Raw genomic sequence first — 22,539 nt, 5'->3', positions numbered from 1 at the left:
GATATGTGTGAATAAAATTAATTTAAACCAAATTAGTAGATTAACTTTCAGAATAACAAATTAATACTCACAGGAATGCCACCCACGTACAAGGAGTCTTTGGTCAAAGTTGTAGTGGCAGACGATGGTCCAATCTTGTAATGTTATTGTGTCCACGTGCAGTTGCACAACATTTTTCCTCTTGATTACTAAGAGACACATGGACAGTGACTTAATGCAAAGACAATTAGTGTTCTAATGGGTTCTAAAAGCAGTTTTAGTTTGTCTTGAATGATGTCGTCTTTAATGAAGTGATTGTGTGCATTGTACCTGAAATTTTATGAAACATTCCATCACATAAAGAAGCTTTTGGCTTCACCGACACCATGAATTCCCCTTTTCCATTTTTCACGTGCGCCACTACCTGTAAATGGGAGCATGTCCAAACACAATGCTTTTAATCATCACGTGTACGGGGAACACACTTTATGTACAGAACTTTTTCTGTCTAGATTAAATTTGGGATATGTCCTGTTATGTTTAAGTCCCCAGAACAATCAAATGGAGTCCAACAGTAGCACACAGCATTTTATGTATAGTAAGTAAGAGATGAGGTTTTTTTAATCCAGACTCAGTTCAGCTAAGGCTTTGTTTTTCCCCAAACTAAACATTTTAGTTTTAGGGGTATCTAGCCAGACTAAAAATAACTAATGTGTGATCAGATCTCACCTCTCCTCTGAGCAAGTAGACACTGAGATGGTGGCCGGTCGCAGGCCTATATTGGCTCCTACTGGAATCACTGACATGTAGCAGGAGTCCGGTCAGACTCCGTGGACGAATATTAAACAGCAGCTCAAAGCTGGAGCCCACAACAAAGGAGTTGTCTGAAATACAGACAGCAGATACTATCATGGTTGTCATCACTGGCTTTATCTTGGATATCATAATTTAGACTGTGAAGTATGAAAAAATGAGGAGACAGCCATGAAATGAATATATCAATAAGACTCTTTCTTACGGATCTCATAGTTTCTTTAAAGAAACTGACGTGCAACTGATTTCTAGGAAGCGTCTTTGAAAGGACTGTCTAATTTGGTACTAAATATAGAGAAAATGCGAGACATTGTTCCTTAATTAATCAATTCCAATTAATATGTAGTGTGTAACTTAGGCACTGTTTATTCAGGGCAGGTAAGTTGAACATGCAAAAATATAGAATAGGACTTCCTGTGTGGTTGTACCTTACCAGCACACGGAACATTCAACAAAAATGCACAATAAATATTTCAAAATTACATTCATATTTACCTGAGTCAAATGAATCTCCTAAATGGAGTTTTCAAGAACATGTTGGGGATATTCATAACTGCTCATAACATCCCCAATTGTGCTCTCCTTTTTTTCTCACTCTCTCAAATCATTATAATTAGTATCACATTTTAATTGTACATAAAGAGATAGTCCTTTTCAGGATTGAGGGGAAAATATTAAGAAAGCGCTAAACCTGTAAAATAAGCCATTACTGAAATCACAACAATATTCCTGTGAGAAATCAATTTAAAATTCACATTCAATCACCTACATCCCTCTTCTTTGATAACTAGCACCTTTTCTGATATGTCTATACAGCTACATCTTTTTATTTCTAAGCATTTTGTGCCATTGACATGTTTATGAGGAGGAGAATTCTGTGGTTGCGGCTGCAATTCCTACCGGCAGAAGCTTATAGAGATCATTATGGTCATTAGAAATGCTTCTGTTGTATTACCAGATTGCTATCAGAGAGATATACTCACTGATAAGGACATGTGCTCCATTCCCTGAGAAATAAGCCCCTCTTTGTGTCTGTCCCTCGAAGCAGGGGCCAGCGCCATGGTTCATTGTTGGATTTGACATTGACGCTCCGTTCATTTTAAAATTGCGGATACACCCAGACACACTTTGTTTTGGAAGGGCCTTTGTCTAAAAGTTAAAAACAAAACAAAATGTAAAATATGCATATATATTTACATTACAATTTGTTAATGAATTGTTTGTGTGTGCTTACATGGATTTGTGGACCGACCCCTGAGTACGTTTCACATTACCTTCAGCTCTTTGTGGAGTGACTCTGGGGCACTGCCCAGGTACACAGGTGACACAAACTGCTGCATAGATGTCAACTCAGCATTTGTCAGCTGACCATCCTGGGCTCTGATACCATCAACGACCAGTCGAAATTTCTTCTTCTCCAAACTGAATATGACCTGCAGCCAACATATTCACTAAACACGTTAGGAATAAAAATGTATTTAGATTTGCTCTCTCATGTGAATTAAGCGATTCATGCTATCGTCTCAAAATGCATGCGATTAGGATATCAGTCCACTGACCGAGTGCCATTTTCCATCATTGTACTTTTCCCTGTTGAAGATCTCCTTCTGTTTGCCTACAGACAGTCTGATCCTGCCTTTGGATATGTATAAAGCTAGATGAGAGCGCCCTCCTCTTGTAGCAGCAAAGAACAACAGGCCCTCAGGAGCTCGAGTCCTGACATCTAGAGAAAAGTGGGGCCTTAAGGGGGATAAGGAAAGACATCATTTTTAGTGTTTGGGTGTGTTGGCTCTGAAGTAAGTGTTGCCTTGTTCTTTAATTGATAGACTCAGCCAAGCACACTTTTCATTTAGAAATAATCCACTGAAAGTTTCATGTTTGTGCATTTGCATTGTGAAATGGTTCAGCGAGGGAAAACAGGTTACTTACCTGGGCTGTAAGACCTGTAGTGGAAGGCTGTAGCTCAGACTGCTAGTAGGGCTGCCCACGCGATAAGCATGTTGAACCAGGGCTGGTAATGTACATGCTGATAGACTCTCATTTATAGCCTGCATCACACCATTCTAAAACAGCACAAACAAGAACAAAAGAGACACTCAGCATGAGGTATCACGTTGGCCCTCAAATCATTGCTTGCTCACACATCTTTGAAAAGTCTCCAAAGCGGTTCCACTCTGTCAATAAATAAAGTAGGAAGGGTAAAACAAGGTATCGTGGTAAGACAACAATCATAGTTAATGTATGTAAAATACTACTTACATAAATGTTTCACAAACTGACAGTGAAACAAAAGACCTAAGCTAAGTTTTAGCTAAGCGAAGTGTCTAGGTTTTTCCACCCACAGGTGAGAACACTGATATGTGTTGTTACATTAAATAAATGAATGCAAGGCTTCAACTAACAATAATTGTTCCATTCATCTGCCGATTATTTAATTTAATTTATTAATTAATTAATTGATTAATATTAATCGAGTAATCGTTTAGTCAATAAAACATTGAAAAACAGAGACAAATGCCCATCTAAGTTATTAATTTAAAGTGCTTGTTTTGTCCGTCCAACAGTCCAAACCCCAAATATATTCAGTTTACTATCATAGAGGACATAGAAAACCAGTAAACATTCTCAATTGCAAAGCTGGAAACTGTGAATATTTTTTTTGAAGTTTAGCTTTTAAAATGCCTTAAACAATAAAAAAAATTAAGATACATTTTCTGCTGCTCAACCACTCAGTTGTTCAAATAATGTTCTTATGCAGAGCAGAAATACAGTAGATGTCTCCCAAAGAGAGTTAACTATCAGCATGTAACCGTTTTGATAGCCATGTTTAATTTGGTAGTTATGATTTCATCACTCATGTAGTTAGTATTGATGATAACTGGAAGCTCGGTATGGATCTTGTAATTACAGGTACTAAATAATAAATGCGTTAGATGGTTTTGGTTACATTGAGAGTGTCATAGTAGAACAACCCCCAAAAACTTTGTATTGACTCAGAGGTGTGTTTTGACACAGGAATTTTGGGAATTTTGAACTGTGCTTGTTGTGCTGTTCAGTAAAGCATGCAGGAAATTACTTAATTTTATTTAGAATGATTTCAGTTTGGCATACACTCAGACTGACATTAAGAGGGATGAACTTGTAGTAGAGTCACAGAGATTATAAAACTGTAAATGGATTTAAAGACCTTATTAAAATGGCTCCTGTAATCCTGATATTATAGAAATAATGGATGAGGGCCGGCTTACACAAGATATTGCATAATGCAGTATGAGAACCCCATTAATCAATTTCACAGCACCTACTATATTTTGGCTTTTTGTTACTCCTTTGGTTATATTTTTCCTTTCTGATTGTTGCACTTGTATGAACTCATGCAGTAGCTGAGAGTTCATTATTCAGGCAATTTATTGTGGGTCAGAGGTTGTTGGAGAATAGATTGTGGTAGTGGTAACTCCAAATCAAAAAACATAGAGCTTAGTAAATTATAATGAGCATGCAAGGTATAGTGAGCTGAAGAAATTATATAATCATGCTTTTGAGAATGTAAAAAGATAGTGTGTCTGAACATACTAGGCCTCAACGTAATTTCATTGTGAGGCCTATTTTAGCTGTGCAATACCAACATTTCATGCTTCCACACTTCTCATTAGCTACTTAATGTATAGTTATGTAGATCAGTGTTTCTCAGCCTTAATGCTGGAATCCCTTTCGGAGTTTCAAGAGATGGAAGACTGATCAATTTAAATTTGGTTGTTAAGTCAAGTTTATTTGTGTAGCCCTGTATAATATACACACTCTCAAAGAGCTTTACTGGCCCACAACAGAAAGAGTTTCCATTTGACATGCATTTTAATTTCAAATAATTATATATTTGAAATGTATAATTTGTATCTCCCAATGTTATTAAAAGTAGAATACAAGTAAGTATGTAAGTAAAATAATATGCCATAATTACATTCACCTGAATTCTGTCAGGTAAAACAGGGTCATGGGCCAAATAATGTTGAGAAACTCAGATGCAGATCCTGCTGTGTATGTTGGATATCAACTTATAGTGAAGTTACTATCATTTTATAATCAGGCATGTTTGTGTTTGAGTGCTTCCATTTAGTGTGACAAAAGTGAGTTAGAGGGCACGTGCTTGTGAATGACTCTTAGAAATGACTGAGTTACATGAAAGAAAGAAAAGAGACATGACTTGATTTCAAGCTTGTTATTCACAAGTTTTTGTTTGTAATTACTGGACTTTTTCAAAAAATAGAATAGACAGAGATACAATACATTTAATACTTATTTTGATTATTTGGAATGTTCATGCAACTTTTTTATTTAAGTACACTGCAGATAAATGGGCGTGTGCATGAGCAGCAGAACATTGTGGTGAACACTGCCAGTTTTTCATGTCATTATATTCTTGTCAGTATCAGCAGGTCTTAGGGCTCCTCCTTCTTCATCTCTGGAAATAAGGCAGCAAAATATAATGTAAACAATGTCAACAGAGGATAAACACTGTGTGATTATTAATTCACCAGTAGTATTAAACAGTAGGTTCACAGTCCAAATTTAATAAAGTTACCAAAGAGAAAGGTGGGTATGAATTATTGCTAGTGAGTGAAATGAATCATTAACTCACCATGATTTACATGCTAGTTTTGACAGTTATACCTTCAAATAAAATGGATTGCTCTACTGGTTAAACAATAATGCCACTTAATTCAAGGAAAAGAGAACCAAGTTGATTTGCTTTGGGGGAAAAAATTCAATTATTTAATCCAAATGTCAGGCTTTTACACTTCTTTACAAAAACGATATTAGGAGGATTGCTAAAATAAGTAACTTAAGTGAATTATAGCATCTGGCAGCATGTAAGACAAACACTCACCTTCCTAGAGAAGCGGTCCAACATCAGTTCAGGAGGACTGTTAGCAGTACACATATCCAGCAAGACATCTCCAGAAGCCTGGAAGTTGCTGAAGTCCTCAGCTTTATACAGATTGTCTGGCCTGCAAACAGAAGAAATACAATATTAGCACTATAAATTAAAATAAATAGATATTTGGTGCACAAACAATTACTGTGTGACATTAATAATATAATAATAAAAGCTGTAAGTTGCATAAATCCTGAGGTATTTTAAAAGTATGTAGCTATGACATGCAAAGAGGGAGGGAGGAGAGAGTGAGGAAATATTACCGTCTTGTGTAGAGGTTGGAAACACAGCCTTTGAACTTCTCTCTTCCCAGGTAAAGGGAGCCACCCGTGTCAGGTGTGGAAGAGCTGCCACTCTGCTCCTGACCCACGTCTTCGTCATCAATAAGCAGCTTAACACTGTTCAGAAAAATCATCATGTTATTTTTTTCACAATAGCTTTAGATTCAAGCAGTAATTAAGTATTTGCCAGAGTTAGTTAATATTTGAATTATTTAAAAAAAATTATGATAATAATCGCACCAAACCACAGACTAGTTTCTTACCTTCCAGCTCTTTTGGTTACAGTCAAATAATGCCACTGGCCATCATGATATTGTTTGTTTGATTTCCAGATCTTGTTGTTGAAATTGAGAATCACATAGCCATTTTCTAATTGAACATCAATCCCATTAGCCTGGAAAACAAAATAAAAATTTTAATTCTACCTCACACAAATCCAATCTCAAAAGTCACAATTAAAGCATCAGATTTCAAAGCGAATGCAAGGACTGACCAGCTGTTTGTCCTGCAGAATGAGACCCTCATTCTCTGTGCTCTTGAATCCGACGGAGACAGTAACGTCAGCAGCCAGACTAAAGCCTTTGAGGTCAGCGGACAGGGAGCTCCCCAAGCTGAACTCTGCTTTACGAGTAACCTGGACAACAACATTGATATTATACATGAGTTAATTAGCTAACACATAAACGTGGCTTTGGGATGCAGAGAGGTTAACGTCCTACCAAGGATTCCTTTGGACAACCTTTGCTGATGCCCACTTGCTCAGTAACAGGTTTAAAGGCTTGATTCAGCTTCACATTCTTCAAACATCCTTTGAATGGTTGTATAGTGATGTTATCTCTACGAGGAAGAACAGAAAATCAAGTTATTCTCGATAAAGTGGGAAAAGGTTGACCACCAAACTCACAACACAAAATTGATAATTGATTAAATGTACCTTTCCCTCAAGTCTTGTGGGGCACCACCAATATAGAATTCTTTAAAGTCACTGTTGCTGTATGTAGCTTTTGCTGAGGCCACGTCTACTTGGGACATCCGGACTTTTATATCTCCCTTGCTCGTACTAATGATAAGGATTTCCGCCCAGTCGTCCTTCTAAAGAAAGGAGTAGCAAGATGTGGTTGAATGACTTATTTACAAATGTTATCTGGTTGAGTAATGGTACTTGTCAAGGAAGAACCAGAGTGATTGTAGAAAAAAAAAAGACTCTCACCGGGAATATTTTGCCGTTATTTGTAGCTGGTGCTTCGAGCAAATTACTACGTAGAAAAATTACACCCTTCTCCATCGTCACAGTAAAGTAATCGTTCTATGAAGAGGAAATAGATAAATAAAATGATTGTAAATTGTACATATAATTCTGCTAAATGGCATTCAAATGTAAGATTTATAAAGTAACCATATGAACAAACATTTACCTCGCTTCCGATGTAAAAGAGCAAACCGTTTTCTGAACGAGTAAAGACGGTAATAGTGACGATGAGGTTTGAAGATGGTTTATCTATAACCACTTTGCCATATCCAGTGCCTTCATAGTAGTCAGAATCCATTGGAGGTACATATCTGGATTGAGGAGAGGAAAAGTCAGAAAAAAATATTAAATAAAAATTCAGATTCTGGTTACAGAATCTCATCTTGCTCATCTTTATGTCACATCTTTGTGCAGCTCCCAAAGAGCGATGGGATGGAAATTTTTGGCCATTCATGGGGATAACATGAAAAACTGGGGTGGGGTGGAGTAGCAGTAGAGTCAGAAAATGTCATACTAGATGGTAATACAATACAACACACTACCTGTTTTGTTTTGGGGATTTTTGCTGCCGAAATAATGTCATTACAGAAAATCATAGAAGCATGTTGATAGTTTAAAAAAATAATAGGAGTTTGGTTACTTTCAACACTAATCATACTTGGACCTACCTCTTGCATGGTGTCTCCAAATTGATCTTCTCTGCCTTTTGGAAATTATATAGACTGACGACTTTGTCGTTAAAAGAGGAGAACTCAATGCAGCCCTTGTACATGGGGTATTTGAGAGAAGCTGGTGGCTGAGGAGAAGCAAAACAGAGAAAAGTATTACTAAAACTCATTCTAGTTCAAAATTATTGTAAAAAATAACTGTATTGCTATTCTTATTTCCTTGCCGCTTACAGTGAAGTTGGCAGGGTAACCTCCAACATAGAAGACTACATCACTGGGATTGAGTTCCAATAGGTTCTTGCTCTCCTCTCCTTGCTTGCTGCTCTCAATTGGGTCCTCGGGTGTGGTTGAGGTGATATCTTTGGTGAGAATCATCGTTGCATCTTGGTAAATTCTAATTTGTGAGAGGAAAAAAAATATCCATCTTTTCATCACATTTACATCATTCACATTCTTTACACATCTTGCTCTTTTCACTTTAAAATACAGACATGTATAGTAAAATGCCATAAATGTGCATTTATACTTTCTGTACAAAACAGAAAACAAGTTAATGACAACATAATTAAGCTGTCAGTTTACCTGCGCAGGTCCACTCTATCGAACTTGGCCGGCTCAGACGCAGACGTGGTGATGTAACCCGTTTTCATCTGGTATTCGACTCCATTGAGCTTGTACACGCCGTACAGCACATTCTCCCTCAGAAACATACCTATGTAGTTCTTAGAAGACTACAAGACACCGTTTGTTAATGCCTTGTGTACAGTCACAAGCTAAATCTTTATATCAAAATATTCATATGCATTTGGAGCAACTTACATCTCTGCTGCCAAGGTACAACACAAACATGTCTCCATCATCTATGGTCTGTCTGCGTCTGCGTCTTCCATCTCCCCTACCTGCAGGTCTCTGCAGCGAAAGAGACAGGGATGTGTAGGCCTTCAGATCCTCCAGATTCTTTGGTGGACGCAGCGCCACATGGCCATTACCTGTGAACTTCATCGGGATCACAATCTGGAGAAAAGACATACAAAAAGGGAAATTAGACCCATCGAGGAAAAATAGGAGACAAGTCGGTCTGATTTGGGCTTGGTTATGGATGGATTTACAGAGTGGGACCTCACCCTGTTAGCTGCGTCCCGGGCTTGTTCAATGAGCTCTTTGATCTTCTTAATGTTCTCAGATATGTTGCTAATGGGGGACAACTCCGAGGTCAGGTTCTCTACCTCTGAGATCTTATCATTCAGAGATGGGATGGTTTTCAACAAGTTCTTCACTGGAAGCATAAGGTAAGAGGGAGAAAACTAACTGTAAGTCGTAAAAAATGCAGCATCTTTACTTTTAAATGTTAAATGTTTAATATATAAGAACTGGTTATTCTGTACCATAAGGTACAAAAGTAGAATTTTCAAAATCTCACCTGACTGGTCCAAATCATCCAACACGCCGCTCAGGTTGGAGTTCCCAGGAGTGACACTGATCTGGTCAATTTCCTTTCTCATGGCATTCAGTTTGTCCATAGTGTCGCTTGCTGAGCCATTGGCTGCAGCTGCCTTCCTCTTGGCCTCATCAATCATATTACTTATATCATCTAATTTGGAGAAATTAACAATAAGGAGAGATGAAGAGGAAGTATGAACCCTGGCAACAGACTAAGGCACAATCAGTTAAAGAGTCATGCTGATCATATAATGTCATGACTTGTTCTACCTCTCTTGATGCCATTTAATTTGTTCTTAGCATCAAGCAAGTCTTTCTGAAGAGCTTTCTTCTTCTTTTCAGCGTTCTCCAAGCGCTTCTTCACATCAGTAATGCTGTCTGTGGCGCCTGTTAAAGAAAAGCATGGATTAGTGACTGAGCTTTTGGGTCATTTTTTAAAACAACAGTTTAATAGTAGGGCTGAATACCTTGGAGGTCTTTCTGTGCCTGCATTGCATTCTGCATTAGGTCATCTCCAGTCTCTTTCAGGTCTTTTGCTCTTTGTGTCAGCTTCTGTTTTTTTACATTCTACAGGAAGAAAAAAACAACATTTGGTTAAAGTGAAACATTATTCCAAAAGTTTTGACATCATTCCAAGAACAGTGTGCAGTTACTTCACGCTTAAGGCATCAAGCCTGTGGCTTACGTTCAAGGCGTTGTCCGCTGCATCTTTGGCCTCATTAGCTGCAGCCTCGGCAGCATTAATTGCATCTGTGATGTTCTTGTAGGCATCAATAGCGTCTTTGGCACCACGCACCTCAGACAGTCCACTTGCATTCTTTACAGCACTGCAATTCAGGATAACAAGGGACACAAGGGACACAAACACACATCTTGAAAACAAAGCGGACTATCCTTTATTGGAAACAACAGACAATGTTCCACTTGTTAGACTTCAGGTACAATGAGATTGTGTGTCAATATTTTATGTACAAAAGACCTACTCCTCAAGTTCCCTTGCCAGCTTGTCAAGGTTCTTAGCATGTTCCTCTGCAGCCTCCACAATGTCCTTCTTGGCTGCTGCCTTGGTAATCTCATTCACCTTCGTGGTCAAGTCAGTCTTGGCACCATCCAGTTGTGCTGCCAGCTGTTCATAATCCTACAGAGGTGAATGACAGGCGATTGGGTACAAGCTATTCATAACAGCAGGAAATGCCATTTACCTCACCTCAGAGCACAGCGAGCAAAAAACACAGATCATTATCTGAGCAGACGGCATGTTAGGACCTGGCAGCTTGCTTGGGTGGTATCAGAGATGAGGCAGTTTTTTCAGCTAAAGTCTGTCTAAATGTGTTTGCTTATACTAAGAAGTGGCAAAATATAAGATATGTAAGCGTGTAGTTTTGAGTGCAGGGAACATTTGAGGAGCGCAGGGAACATTTGAGGAACATGCAGGCTACATTTTGTCAAGCATACCGTTTTACTGTCGGATAGCATTTTCACTAAATCCTCTGTTTTCTGCAGCTCATCTTCTGCCATGGCCATTTGGTCCTCAACAGTTTCCCGCTCATTTTTTAAGTCTTCAATACGTTTCTGTAGGGAGCACATGTGTCAATTTAGAGTACAACTGTCTAACAACTATGAATAGCAATACTAACATGCATGGCATTCTTTACTTTCGTTTACATAATACCTTACTATAACTTTCATACAAAAATGTAATTAACACTTTTATCTTGTAAAGCATTGTATTCTACATCCCCAATCATCATTTATGTTCTGTTTTTTTAATAAAATAAATGCATAACCTTTTGTATACATATGATCCTCACTAGAATTTCTTTTCCTTACTAACCATTAACCAACAAGCCTGTGTGTGAGTTAATACCTGCAGATCTGCCAGTGCCTGTGCATTCAGTCCGTTCTGGGCGTTGGCTTTTTTCACAAAGTCCACCGCCTCCTTCAAAGCCTCGTCCAGTTCCTTCAGCTTGGCCTCGTAATCCTTCAGAAGGCCCCGAATCTTCTCTGCTGCAGCCTCATTCTGGTCACACTGCATACTTACATTAGCCTTGATGTAGTCTAGCACTAGAAAATTGAATAGAATAAGTGAATGGAAATGTTATTGACCAATCTGCAGTCTCCAATCAACATTATACAACCAGACCAATTCTTTAATCAAGCAATTCTGGAGGGGTTTGCTCCCCACACGCAAGATTCTAATGACTGACTGAAGTGTAGACTAGGTATCGTACGTTTCTCTGCATTGTCTCTTTCTTTCTCAGCAGCTGTCTTCTGAGGGGTGAAGTTCCTATTCTCCATCTCCTTCACCATGCGCTGAGCATCTTCTAGCATTTTAGCCAGGTTTTTATTGGGCACCGTATCACCTCTGGTGCCTGACTCCTTCAGTTGTTCCAGCAGAGCTTTACACACACACAAACAAAAACACACACACTCAGTGCCATTAAATATATTTTATTGGAGACTATTAAATTACCTATATATATAATCTATATATGCAGATGAACCAAATATAAATTCAGAAAGAAAAAAGGAGTTTAAAAGAAATTTAAAAACAAGACATTAAGACAGAAAAGACAGAGCTGACAAAATTTTGGCTTTACCTTGGATTTTCTTGAGAAGGTTTTGAATCTCTGAGTGCAGATCTTTAGCCCTCTTGTGGGTTTTCCCAACATCTGCCACTGCTTTGTAAGCATCAGCAGCCCTCTTATCTGCCTAAATAAAAAACGCATACCAACAAATGACATTTACACACAATTTGCACAATTATTATTGCATGCTGATATTTTAAGAAATGCAAGGTCTCCAGCATACTACCTTGTCTTTGAGGGAGCTGATGTCATCTGAGAGAGTGATTGTGTCCTCTTCCAGCTGGGTGACTCTGGACCTTTGGGTGTTGATGGCGGAGTTGAATTTGTTGACAAGAATCTGCAAAAAAAGCACAGCAGCAGAAATGTAAATTAAGATGCATAAAGGCAGATGTTGTAAAGGGTGAACTGAAGCTTGAGGCTGATGGGGCCTGTTAAGATTGTACTGTGGGAATTATTCACGTGTGTCTCATGAATGCACAAAGGATGCACACTCATACAAAGTGGATGTAACACTGAGATTATGAGAGAATGAGAAATGACAAGTCAGTCGGACAAACATTGGCATCCAGTGGTGTGGTCCCTAACTCGAGTCGACACACCGGCTATGGGATAAAATTCACTGAGATTGCTTATCAGCAGGAATCTCAAATGTTTGAACAAGCACACCCATCCTGGACCATGCTGTTTGTGTGTATGTGTGAGTGTGTATGCACAGGAAGCGGTCAGCATTCATCCGGACTTGGCATCATTTCTTGATTTTTGTGTCTACAATGAATCTATTATTTTTTCAAATATCTGTGCCCTTCACCTTGTCTTCAACCCTATCTGTAGCCTTCAGAGTAAAGCTGATGATACACAGAGCAACTTTTAGAGCAATCGTGCAGGGCAACATTGTCGTCATTGGTAATGAGTAAAGATTACTACCGTAATCCCCTTCCCCCACCACTCCACCACCCGCTCTTCACCGCCGCTATCCGTTCAAAACATAGTCGGACTTGCCGCTAGCAAGATTGCCCAGCAACATTGCTCAAAAATTTGCCCCGTGTATCATCAGCTTTACAGTACACTGGCATGTTACCTTGGTGTCTGACACGGCCTTCTCCAGCTTCTTCAGCCTGTCCCGGGAGGATGCACTGGCACTGGCGTTGTCTAGCTGAGCTTTGATCCTTGCCAGCTCATTATCCAGCTTCTCCAGATCGTTTAGCAAAGTCTGGGCACAACTGTCGCACTCTGGAATACACAAGAGGACTGGATTAGCAAAGGAGCACACTCAATTTAGTCTAAACTGCATGTCACAGCATCAGACCTCAGTTGGTTTTGTTAATTCACCTTGGCAGTGCTCATCTGTGTTTGTGTCGCCCGGCTCCAGTGTGTTCTTGCAAACTGGAGGAAGAGTAAAAAAAGAACATTAAAATAAAATAGTTCACGAGGTATAGGAATTTATAAACAGTATGTAAATTGAACTACAATTTAGCAGAATTCATGCACTATCTCAAAATGCAATCTAACCTCCAGTCGTGGGATCACAGTTGTTACCATTGCCATTGCAATTACAGGGCCGACAACTTCCTCCTGATATTAGTGGATGACCATAGTAACCAGGAGCACACCTAATGGAAAGAGAAATAAGTAAGACAGAATAAGTGGCAAAATAGAAATAAGCCTACGGTATTACAAATTGCACAGTTTCTGCACAGTATTTCAACATCATTAATTGGCCTGTTAATCTTATTTGTCCATACAGTCACTCACCTCTCACACCTGTCTCCAGTGTAGCCTGCTCTGCATATACACTGGAAGTCTCCAAACACCTCTCGGCAACCTATTGCAAAACTGCAGATCGACAGAGAGATCATGATTTCATTCTCACTCAATACACATTTCAATTTAATTATAGTACAGCTGTTTAGTTTTTTTTTTCTTCACCCACCTGTTTGTGAGCACGCTGAATGGGCACGGGCAAACTTTGCATGTCCTCTGAGCCGCGTTCCCATAGTAACCTTCTTTGCAGCGTTCACATCTGTCCCCAGCTGTGTTGTACTGACAGTTCTGAAAATGACATAATCTATTCATTAAACCGGAGGTTTTGAAAGTGTGTGTGTGTGTGTGTGTGTGGGGGGGGGGGTATAACATTAGTTATTACATTAATCAAAAGGACATCATATAGAACAGCCTCAGTGTGTAGAATTTTACTGCTTTTCCTACTTTCCTGTCCCTACTTAGGACAGACCTTTGTTATCTATTTGGTGTAGTCTGAAGTTGCGTTAAACACCAATTTTAGGCTCTTTTGGCTCAATTGTTCAGTGTCTATGTTATCAAATCACTCAATCATGATCCCATAGGCATCCACAAACTGAGCAAAACTAAGCAAGTAAACTAACGGGGTGTGAGGAGGCACCTATTTCCAAGCTTTGTCTTAAGGGAAGCCCACTGTCTCAGACTTGGAAAACCGCTGCTTTAAACCACTTGCAAACTAAATGTGAGGAATGAAAGTTGTGAAGAAGCATAAAACCAGACAATGTGAAAAAATCAACACTCAAGTACTAGTGTGGCCTGCAGCAAGCCTTCTACGGACATGCCGTACCAACTCAACCAGACATCATGTCTCTTTTATTACACTGAAGCAGGACATCTGGGGGCCAAGAGAAAAGACATTTCCCTGCCAATCAGTCAAAAAGTTTGTTTGATGCACTCAGCGCTGAGTTACAATTTACGCTGAAATTTGTGTCCATTTGGCTTTGAGCCGCTAGGGTGTGGATCCATGTTTACGTTGCACACACAGGCCCAGTCTTGCGTAAAGGCTCATCCTCCCATCACGGAGAGTAATGAACTAGAGGGGCTCCGTAACAGGAAATCAGGAAGCCATATCAAATAATGATTCTGGAGTGGTGATGAACACAAAGCTATTGGTCCTCAGATGATGGTCAGAGGTCTAGACTGACTAAACTGTGGCTCACACTGGAGTCAGCTGGGCTGAAGTAACCACTTTTTGTTTTTATGTGTGGGTGGATGTCTACTGTGTACCTGTAGTCATGAAGCCATTATAAAGGTTAAGGGTTGAGTGTGTTCCTTACCAGGCACCTCCCTGTCCTTTCTTCACACTCATCAGACAGACCGTTGCACTCACAGGGCACACAGCGGCCCAGGTAAGGCCCACTGCCATCTCTGTAGTAACCAGGAGCACATTTCTGTAAAAAAAATAAAAAATAAATAAAGACATGAAATTACTGCTTACAAGTATAACTCATATAACCAGGCATACCACTGTTTCAAAAGAAACTTTATGTTATTAGAACAATTATGACACTAGGAGTAGGCAATCTACTAAAATCTGCTATCATGTTATTTTTATATCACAATATTAATATATATCATGATATGAAATGAAATTATCGGTATGAAATTAGTATATTATCTGGAAATTTTATTGAAAAACATTTCATAGATTAAATAACCAGACAGGAGTGTCTGTTGGAAAATCCAGTGGGTTAAATACCAAAATGAACAAAGGTCGCTCATCACAATGATGTAAAAACTCAGTAAACAATTGGTAAAAAGCAGTCCTGTTCAATGATTTGCAACATTAACTGTAACTACAATTAATAAGAATGTTAATATATCGTAAGTCTCTAACTGCTGACACATTATATCTATAATACATCATAATATTGCCCAACCTTGAATGATATCATGTAAAAAGAAAAATCACAATATTGCTGCAGTTTAGCAGACACTAAAACTGTAAACATGACATTCCTTTTATTTTATGTTTAATCTGTTTTACATAGCAGAGATTCAGACAGAGCTACTCTCCCAGATAGCACTGCTTGTTGTGTCATAGAGCAAGAGAATTTGCAGAGCACACAACAGTGAACTTGACCTGGATTAAGCGCCATTAACAATTAACAGCAATGAGCCAAAACATGCCCTTTGCTTTCAGAGATAACAGTCTCCAGCAATCCACACCTGAGACGTTGAGAAGTGTAACCTACAGCTAGGGTAAAACAACATCCCTTCAACAACAAGATACATCACGTCTTCACAGATTTTTACCTGAATCTGAGAACTGGCACTGTCATTAACAGAGGGATAGTGAACTGCCTGTCCTCTGTCATATACCGAGGGGTAGCGTACCACCTGGGTACCTTCGTCATTCACTGATGGATACTCTATCCGCTGAGTTCCCTGAGTCCATCTGTCATGATGCCTGGTGTAGCGGGGTCGCTCCCCTCTTTCGTAGGGCCTGTGGCCAGCGCAGCAAAGTCCAATCAAAGTCCAGCATAGCAGGGTCTGAAACAAACCCCCCGTACACCGCCGTCTATCCATACGCGTATCGGACATTCCTAGCGTTTAGTCTGTGTGAAATAACACTCCACTCTCCCCTGCCTCAGCCTCTTAAACACAAATACAAAGAGGACACGCCCCATCTCCTACCTGAGTCAGTCTTGCAGATGAGCATGAGTATGTGCAGGCGAACAAGCACACACATTGCAAGTGTGTACATGCATTCTCTCTCACCTTTTCTGCCTCTCTCGCACACACACACACACACACACACACACACACACACACACACACATACACAGAATTGCTTGAGACATATTCAGACAGTAAAATGTGGGTGCGTGCACGAGCATGCACACACACTATTGTAAATGCAGCTGTGTTTAATTTAAGCTGCAGGGTTGTGGTGATAAAGCAAATAAAACACTCAACAGTGTCTTAATATTCTGTAATATTGTGTGTGTGTGTGTGTGTGTGTGTGTGTGTTTATAACGTTTGTGCAAGGGTATGTGACTGAGAGGAAAGTGAGACATCCTCAGACAACAAACTCACACCTGAATCACACTCCTCAAACACACAAGCAGACAAAACTAGGTGTGCCGGGTGTATTTAGAGACACATACACAAACTGTAGGTGCACTCAGGAGAACATACTCAGGTTTATGAGTAACAGTGTGTTGCCAAGTACCACACCCCACGTGTCAAGGCGAGGCACCTTGTCATACCGCCTCTGGGCACGTATAATCAGACGATGGCTCACGCACACACAGGTAGGGAACCACGTCTGTGGCACTCCCACAAAGACGGAAGTTTTCTTACTGTTTCTCTCCACTAATAAATGCTCCTGGTTACGTAAAAAACTCCTTTTTAGTTAGTGGTTGCTCTATTCTCATTTTTAATTTAAATTTAACTTTAACTGTTGCAACTACGTGTATACAAATCAGATTTGAGAAGCACAAACACACTCAGTCAAGTCAGCACCATTCCCAAGATAAAAGGAATTCAAGCTTTGAAAAACCCTTAGCAACCACATCATGGTTGTTTGTACTATGTTTCTGTAAGCTGTAGCCATGCCAGTGATTATAGCTGTACAATCACTAATATTATGTCTGCGTGATTGTGCATCATATCCCAGCCTGGGGCTACACAATTTGTCTGCGCAGCTCTCCGACTGGTATTTTCCAGTACATTCCACCCAAGGCTCCTCAGATGACGATTTTTCCTCTAGGAACAAGGGTGAGGTACTTGGTCGTGGCATGTCAGGACACGCTAAAAATATGAGTCCGAGGTCCGGGTCCTCAAAAATGACAAGATGCCCTGTTACTTGTTATCTCCACTGCTTCTCAGATCTGACAAAATGATCCTGATTAGTCCAACCTGTCGCCATATTTTTCTAGTTTGTCTATACACCTATGTGGATGTACTTTTTTTCAGTATGTCAATGAGGCCGGATTCCTTCCAAGTTTTTGTCCACACCCAAGACAGGATAAATTTACATGCAAAGCTTTTAATGAAGCTACACTTAATTTGTTTTAAATATGAGCTTATTTTTTCATGTGTGTTGTGTTCTTAACCAAGTTTGATACAGACTATTATTTGATGATAAAAATGCACACTGGTTATAGTGAATAATCATAGAATCTTGTAACATTTATCAACACGCCTTTACACCTTCTTTTCATTCAAGTAAAAATAAAGACTAGCAGTATTGAGAGATATCTGATGGCCTTTAAACTCACCTCACAGGATTCTCCGGTGTACTGAGGGGGGCAGGAACAATCTTCCACAGTGTTTCCAGGACCACCAGTCCCTGTGCTAGTCGTCCCCTCCAGGCCCACCTCCCCTAAGCTGAGTCGCTGGGTCTGAGTAAAATACAAGGCTCGGATCCTCAAGCCAACCAAACTGGCTAGGACCATCATTAGTTCCTCTCTGGAGACAGGCCTGTTTGTGACAGCATGGCGCCAGTTTCCCTGCAGACAACATATCGGTTATTTTGTGACTAATAAGAAATCTTTACAGGCCATATTCAAAAGTCATATTTCATTAGATTTGATATGATCTAAAACAAGAGATGTACATAACACTTAGATGCAGGACAAGACTTGGTAGGAATATTTATGGTTCTCTGAGGCTGAATCCTAATGGTCATGGTGACCTGACCTCTCCTCTAGCATCATAATCAGGATAACAATTCACTTATAGCTGCTGTTATCAGCTGGTTCTGAACCAGCAGCTCAGAGCTTCAGTACGAATATTAGAGGTGTAAACACCAACACACTGCCGGAGCACCAACATTCATTGGGCAAGGCAAGTTTATTTGTATAGCACATTTCAACAACAAGGTAATTCAAAGTGCTTGGGGCAGAATCAGCAATAGGATGGCTAGCTGCACGACTAACTGAGTATCTAGCAGCAGCTGCTGATAGCAGCAGTTAGCAGCTAAATTAAGTGGTAAATCACCAAAGTGGGGGCTTAGCAGCCGGAGTACATCAGAGGCAAAACCAGACATTATTTTCTCAATCAAATCTGATCCAGTGTTTCACACCCTTTTCATCAAAACCACTGAATAAAGTTGTAAAGTTGTGTAGCAGTAATCAGTGAGGCCTAGTCTCTCATAGCAGGCCTTGATTATGCACTGTGCAGCTAGACCCCACCCCTCTGCTGTGCTCTGGGAAGTTGGCCAATCAGAAGGAAGTGTGCTTTCAGGGAGGGGCTTCAGAGACAGAAGCTAAAACGCAGTGTTCCGACAGAGGGTGAAAACAGGTGCTGAAGCAGTGTGCAAGTATGAAATGAATGAAAATTAGTATTCTATGGCACCTTTAAAAACACATTTACACACCCCAGAAGATTAACTGCTTTTAGAAATTCAAAGAATTTTGGATGACATCATAACTTCCAACACTTTCACATCATGGGTTTACTTTGAAATCACAACCTGGTGGTGCTATCGAATCTGGTCAGTTAGAAGAACTGGTGTGTACTTTACCTCCAAGAGCTGGACTCTGCCCTGATACAGCCTGTCTGGAAATGGGACTTGTGAAGCCATGTGGATCAGGGTCATATTCCGACCCTAGGAGGAAATAATGAGATGGATAAATAAGCTGTTTAAAAAAGTGAAAGGTCTAAGAGCGAAGAAAGAAGTTGTACTACGCACATTCAGCACAACATCAGGTGTTCTGTCCATGAGAGTCATCCCCTCACTGGGAATACCAAAGGATTTGGACTGGTAGGTGAGGAAACCACCATAAGATGAAACCTAAGAGAAAGAGAGATATCCCAAATATCTGTCAGCTTCTCTTAAAGGACTGCAGAGACCACTGGAATACAGAAATTATCTTAAAGAAGAATGTGGGTCTAGGAAGTAATAGATGAGGTCATGATTTCTATCAGTTATGATAGCAATTCAGCTAGCAATCTAATTACTGAGATTTTAGGGATACTGTGACATTTCTAAAATTGAGTTATAAGTTAAGTGAAAGTGAAAGAAGATAGAGCAAAAAAAGTATAAAACAGTTCAACTGAATTATCGGAATTTGAAAGTGAAAACACACCTGAAAGGTGTGACAGGAAGTTGAAGTGAAATGTCCATTACAATCTACAACTGCACTGAAAAACTGGGCCCACATGCCACAATGGTAAGTGAAGTAGGAAGTCAAAACTGAGAGAAAGTTGCTAGAATTTTAACTTTAATATTATTTTTACGTTTCCAGATGAGTGAGCTATTAAAGCTATTAAAATTAGAATATTCTTTCAATATTGCCTTTTATTTTGGCTTGATTCAATAAAATAACTATAAAATTGAAATATTGTATCTGTTTTTATGTCCAAGACTCACCCTGTCTCCCAGGTACGACCATGGTGCCACCCAGTGTAGAGTTTGAACTGTAGGAGGAAGCTCCTGGATGTCTGCCACCACCGTGTTACTGGCAGTGTTCAGCACAGAGGGAACATGCTCCTGGTCGGGGCTTTCCAAACGCCAGACCCGCATCTCAACAAACTAATAACAAGAAGTATTTGGAGGTTAAAGAAAAAAATCCATCCTAAAACTGTACTGTATTCACATTTGAAGTGACTGACTCTATGGGCTTATAATGTACATATATACACACATAATATTACAAACAAATTAGTTTTACTTGAAAACAGAGGTTACTGAATCAAAGGATATACCCAGATCCTTTTGTTTTCCTGAACATCATGTTCAGCTTTAATCAAACAGAGGACGTTGTTCAGCCATCCCACAGTCTCATATGAAAACAAAGAGTGACCGTGCCTTTTCAGTGGTGGCCCCGAGAATAATCTACCCCTGATTATTAGATCATCCCCCACCATCCACACTTTTAAGTCTCGACTTAAAACACATTTTTATTCTTTGGCGTTTGAGTCTGTTTAGGGGCACCTGTGCTTGTGTCTTTATTTATCTATTTTGTATCTAACTGCGTTGTTTTGCTGTATGCCATTAATTGTCTGGCCTGTTTTATTTTTCTGTTTTTTTTAATTATTACGTCTTTTTCTGCATAACTTGTCCAGCACTTTGGTCAACTCTGGCTGTTTTTAAATGTGCTTTATAAATAAACTTGACTTGACTTGACTAGACCACATAACTGCTATCAGCCAGAAAGCTTTGCAGGCATAACTTTTTCAAAAGGCATTCATAGACATGCAGGGGCACAAAAAACAAACACACCTTCCCCCTGCGTTTGCTGGAGCTCTGACACTGGTCAGTCGCTCCGAAGCAGAAGCAGCTGGTACAGCCGTGAGGGCTGGATGGGTCAAAATAGAAGGAACCTTCCCGACAGGTATCACACTTGATGCCAGCAACATTTCTCTACAAACACGCAAGCAACAACAGAGAGAAAGTCAGAGCAAGGAAATACAAAAAAAAAAAATGAATAAGAGAAAGTTTTTAAAATCTGCAATTTGATGAAATTATCTCACCTTGCAGAGACACCTCCCTGTGTCTGGGTGGCACACGCCAGGTGTGACACCACCTTGGTTACAGTCACAAGGTATACAGTCAGGGAAGCGATAATAACCTGCAGCACAGCGGTCACACTGCCGGCCCCCAATCCTAGGCTTACAACTACATAAAAATTAACAGACACATTATCTTTAGTAATAGTATTGATGCGTCATATGTGGTTCATACATTTATAAAGTCAGATATTAGAAAAAGGAAGGAACAAACTACATTCATGCATACAACTGAAATTAAATATATTTTTGTAAATAAGGAAATACAGTATAATCATATTTTATGCATTACTGTACAGCAGTGGTTCTCAAACTTTTTCGCATCAAGAACCCCTAAACTGACACAAATTAGACCACGGACACCTATATGATAAGATTTTTTCATCTGATAGGGTTTTTGCTTTTATTTATTTTATTAAAGAAAGTTTATGAAACCAATGACCAAAGCAGTCATACATCCGGTCATTGCGTTAGTTATGGATGGAATGATATTGAAAATAAATTATTCCTCTTTTTGCTGGGGACTTCTGGAACCTTCTCAAGGACCCCTGGGGATCCCCGGACCCCACTTTGAGAACCACTGCTGTACAGTATGAAGCTTTATGCTGCTGTTCGTACATGCATCGTTTTAACAGAGATAACAACTGAGTGGGGAAGCTGATTTTGAGACTGTAAAATTGCACGACAGAAAAGACAACCTACAGTATATATCAACATGACTGGACTGCGAACTAGTCCCTTCATTAATCACTTTAAGTGGTTTGGTGTCATGTTTCACTTTCACTGTTAGGGGCCGTAGGCCTCACATTCCACCCTTTTTCATCACTCAAAAATGTGTGCATGAAAAAGAAGATGTATTGGAGAGGGACAACCATTATATGGGCTACTGTTTAATCTCATACACCATCATACAATCATATAAGAATTAAGAATAATATACAATAATACATCTGATCTGAGTGACTTTAATCATAAAGTGACAACACAACTGTACATTTATAGTTAATTAACAAATATTATTAAATAACTGTAAATAACTGTATTACTGAGTTTTATAGATATGGATATGGATTAAGCAACCAGATTTTCTTTTTTAAGTATTGTTCTTCCAAGGTGCAAAATATTCTTACTAGCTGATCTTTATACCCTTTAGAATTTTTTTTTTAATAATGTCCTCTCTTGTTTAATCTGTATTTTATGTTTGAATGAGTTACTTTTATTTTCATTTTAATAACATTTAGCTTTCAGTCTGGCAATACATGTTTTTACATTCCTGTTTGTATAATACACAGGAAACAAAAAATTACAAACATTTAGATACCTCCAGCCT

At 39.4% G+C, this 22,539-nt stretch overlaps 1 protein-coding gene across 1 annotated transcript; it reads right to left on the bottom strand.

Moving 5' to 3' along the window:
* Positions 1-67: 67 nt before the first annotated feature.
* LOC119887244 (laminin subunit alpha-3-like) lies at positions 68-21,318 on the bottom strand (the record flags this gene model as incomplete). Its single annotated transcript, XM_038698124.1, is given in 43 exon segments — positions 68-144; positions 146-188; positions 310-403; positions 709-863; positions 1,776-1,941; positions 2,067-2,225; positions 2,352-2,532; positions 2,722-2,855; positions 5,678-5,798; positions 5,989-6,123; positions 6,270-6,400; positions 6,500-6,640; positions 6,726-6,843; positions 6,941-7,098; positions 7,217-7,312; positions 7,422-7,566; positions 7,924-8,051; positions 8,155-8,317; positions 8,506-8,654; positions 8,743-8,937; positions 9,048-9,199; positions 9,344-9,514; positions 9,634-9,750; positions 9,831-9,930; positions 10,049-10,190; positions 10,347-10,501; positions 10,819-10,935; positions 11,231-11,427; positions 11,595-11,762; positions 11,964-12,075; positions 12,178-12,288; positions 13,030-13,181; positions 13,281-13,334; positions 13,461-13,561; positions 13,704-13,784; positions 13,882-14,000; positions 15,026-15,139; positions 17,975-18,205; positions 19,222-19,305; positions 19,390-19,491; positions 20,071-20,232; positions 20,923-21,063; positions 21,174-21,318. Coding segments are annotated over 43 exon segments (5,717 nt in total), but the record flags the coding sequence as incomplete, so codon positions are not given.
* Between the last annotated feature and the right edge of the window lie 1,221 nt (positions 21,319-22,539).

This window comes from Micropterus salmoides, unplaced genomic scaffold, assembly GCF_014851395.1.
Source record: "Micropterus salmoides isolate LMB-PRFRI ecotype aquatic unplaced genomic scaffold, ASM1485139v1 Ms_hic_scaffold_4079, whole genome shotgun sequence".
NCBI lineage: Eukaryota > Metazoa > Chordata > Actinopteri > Centrarchiformes > Centrarchidae > Micropterus > Micropterus salmoides.
This window is presented reverse-complemented; position numbering and strand designations above follow the sequence as displayed.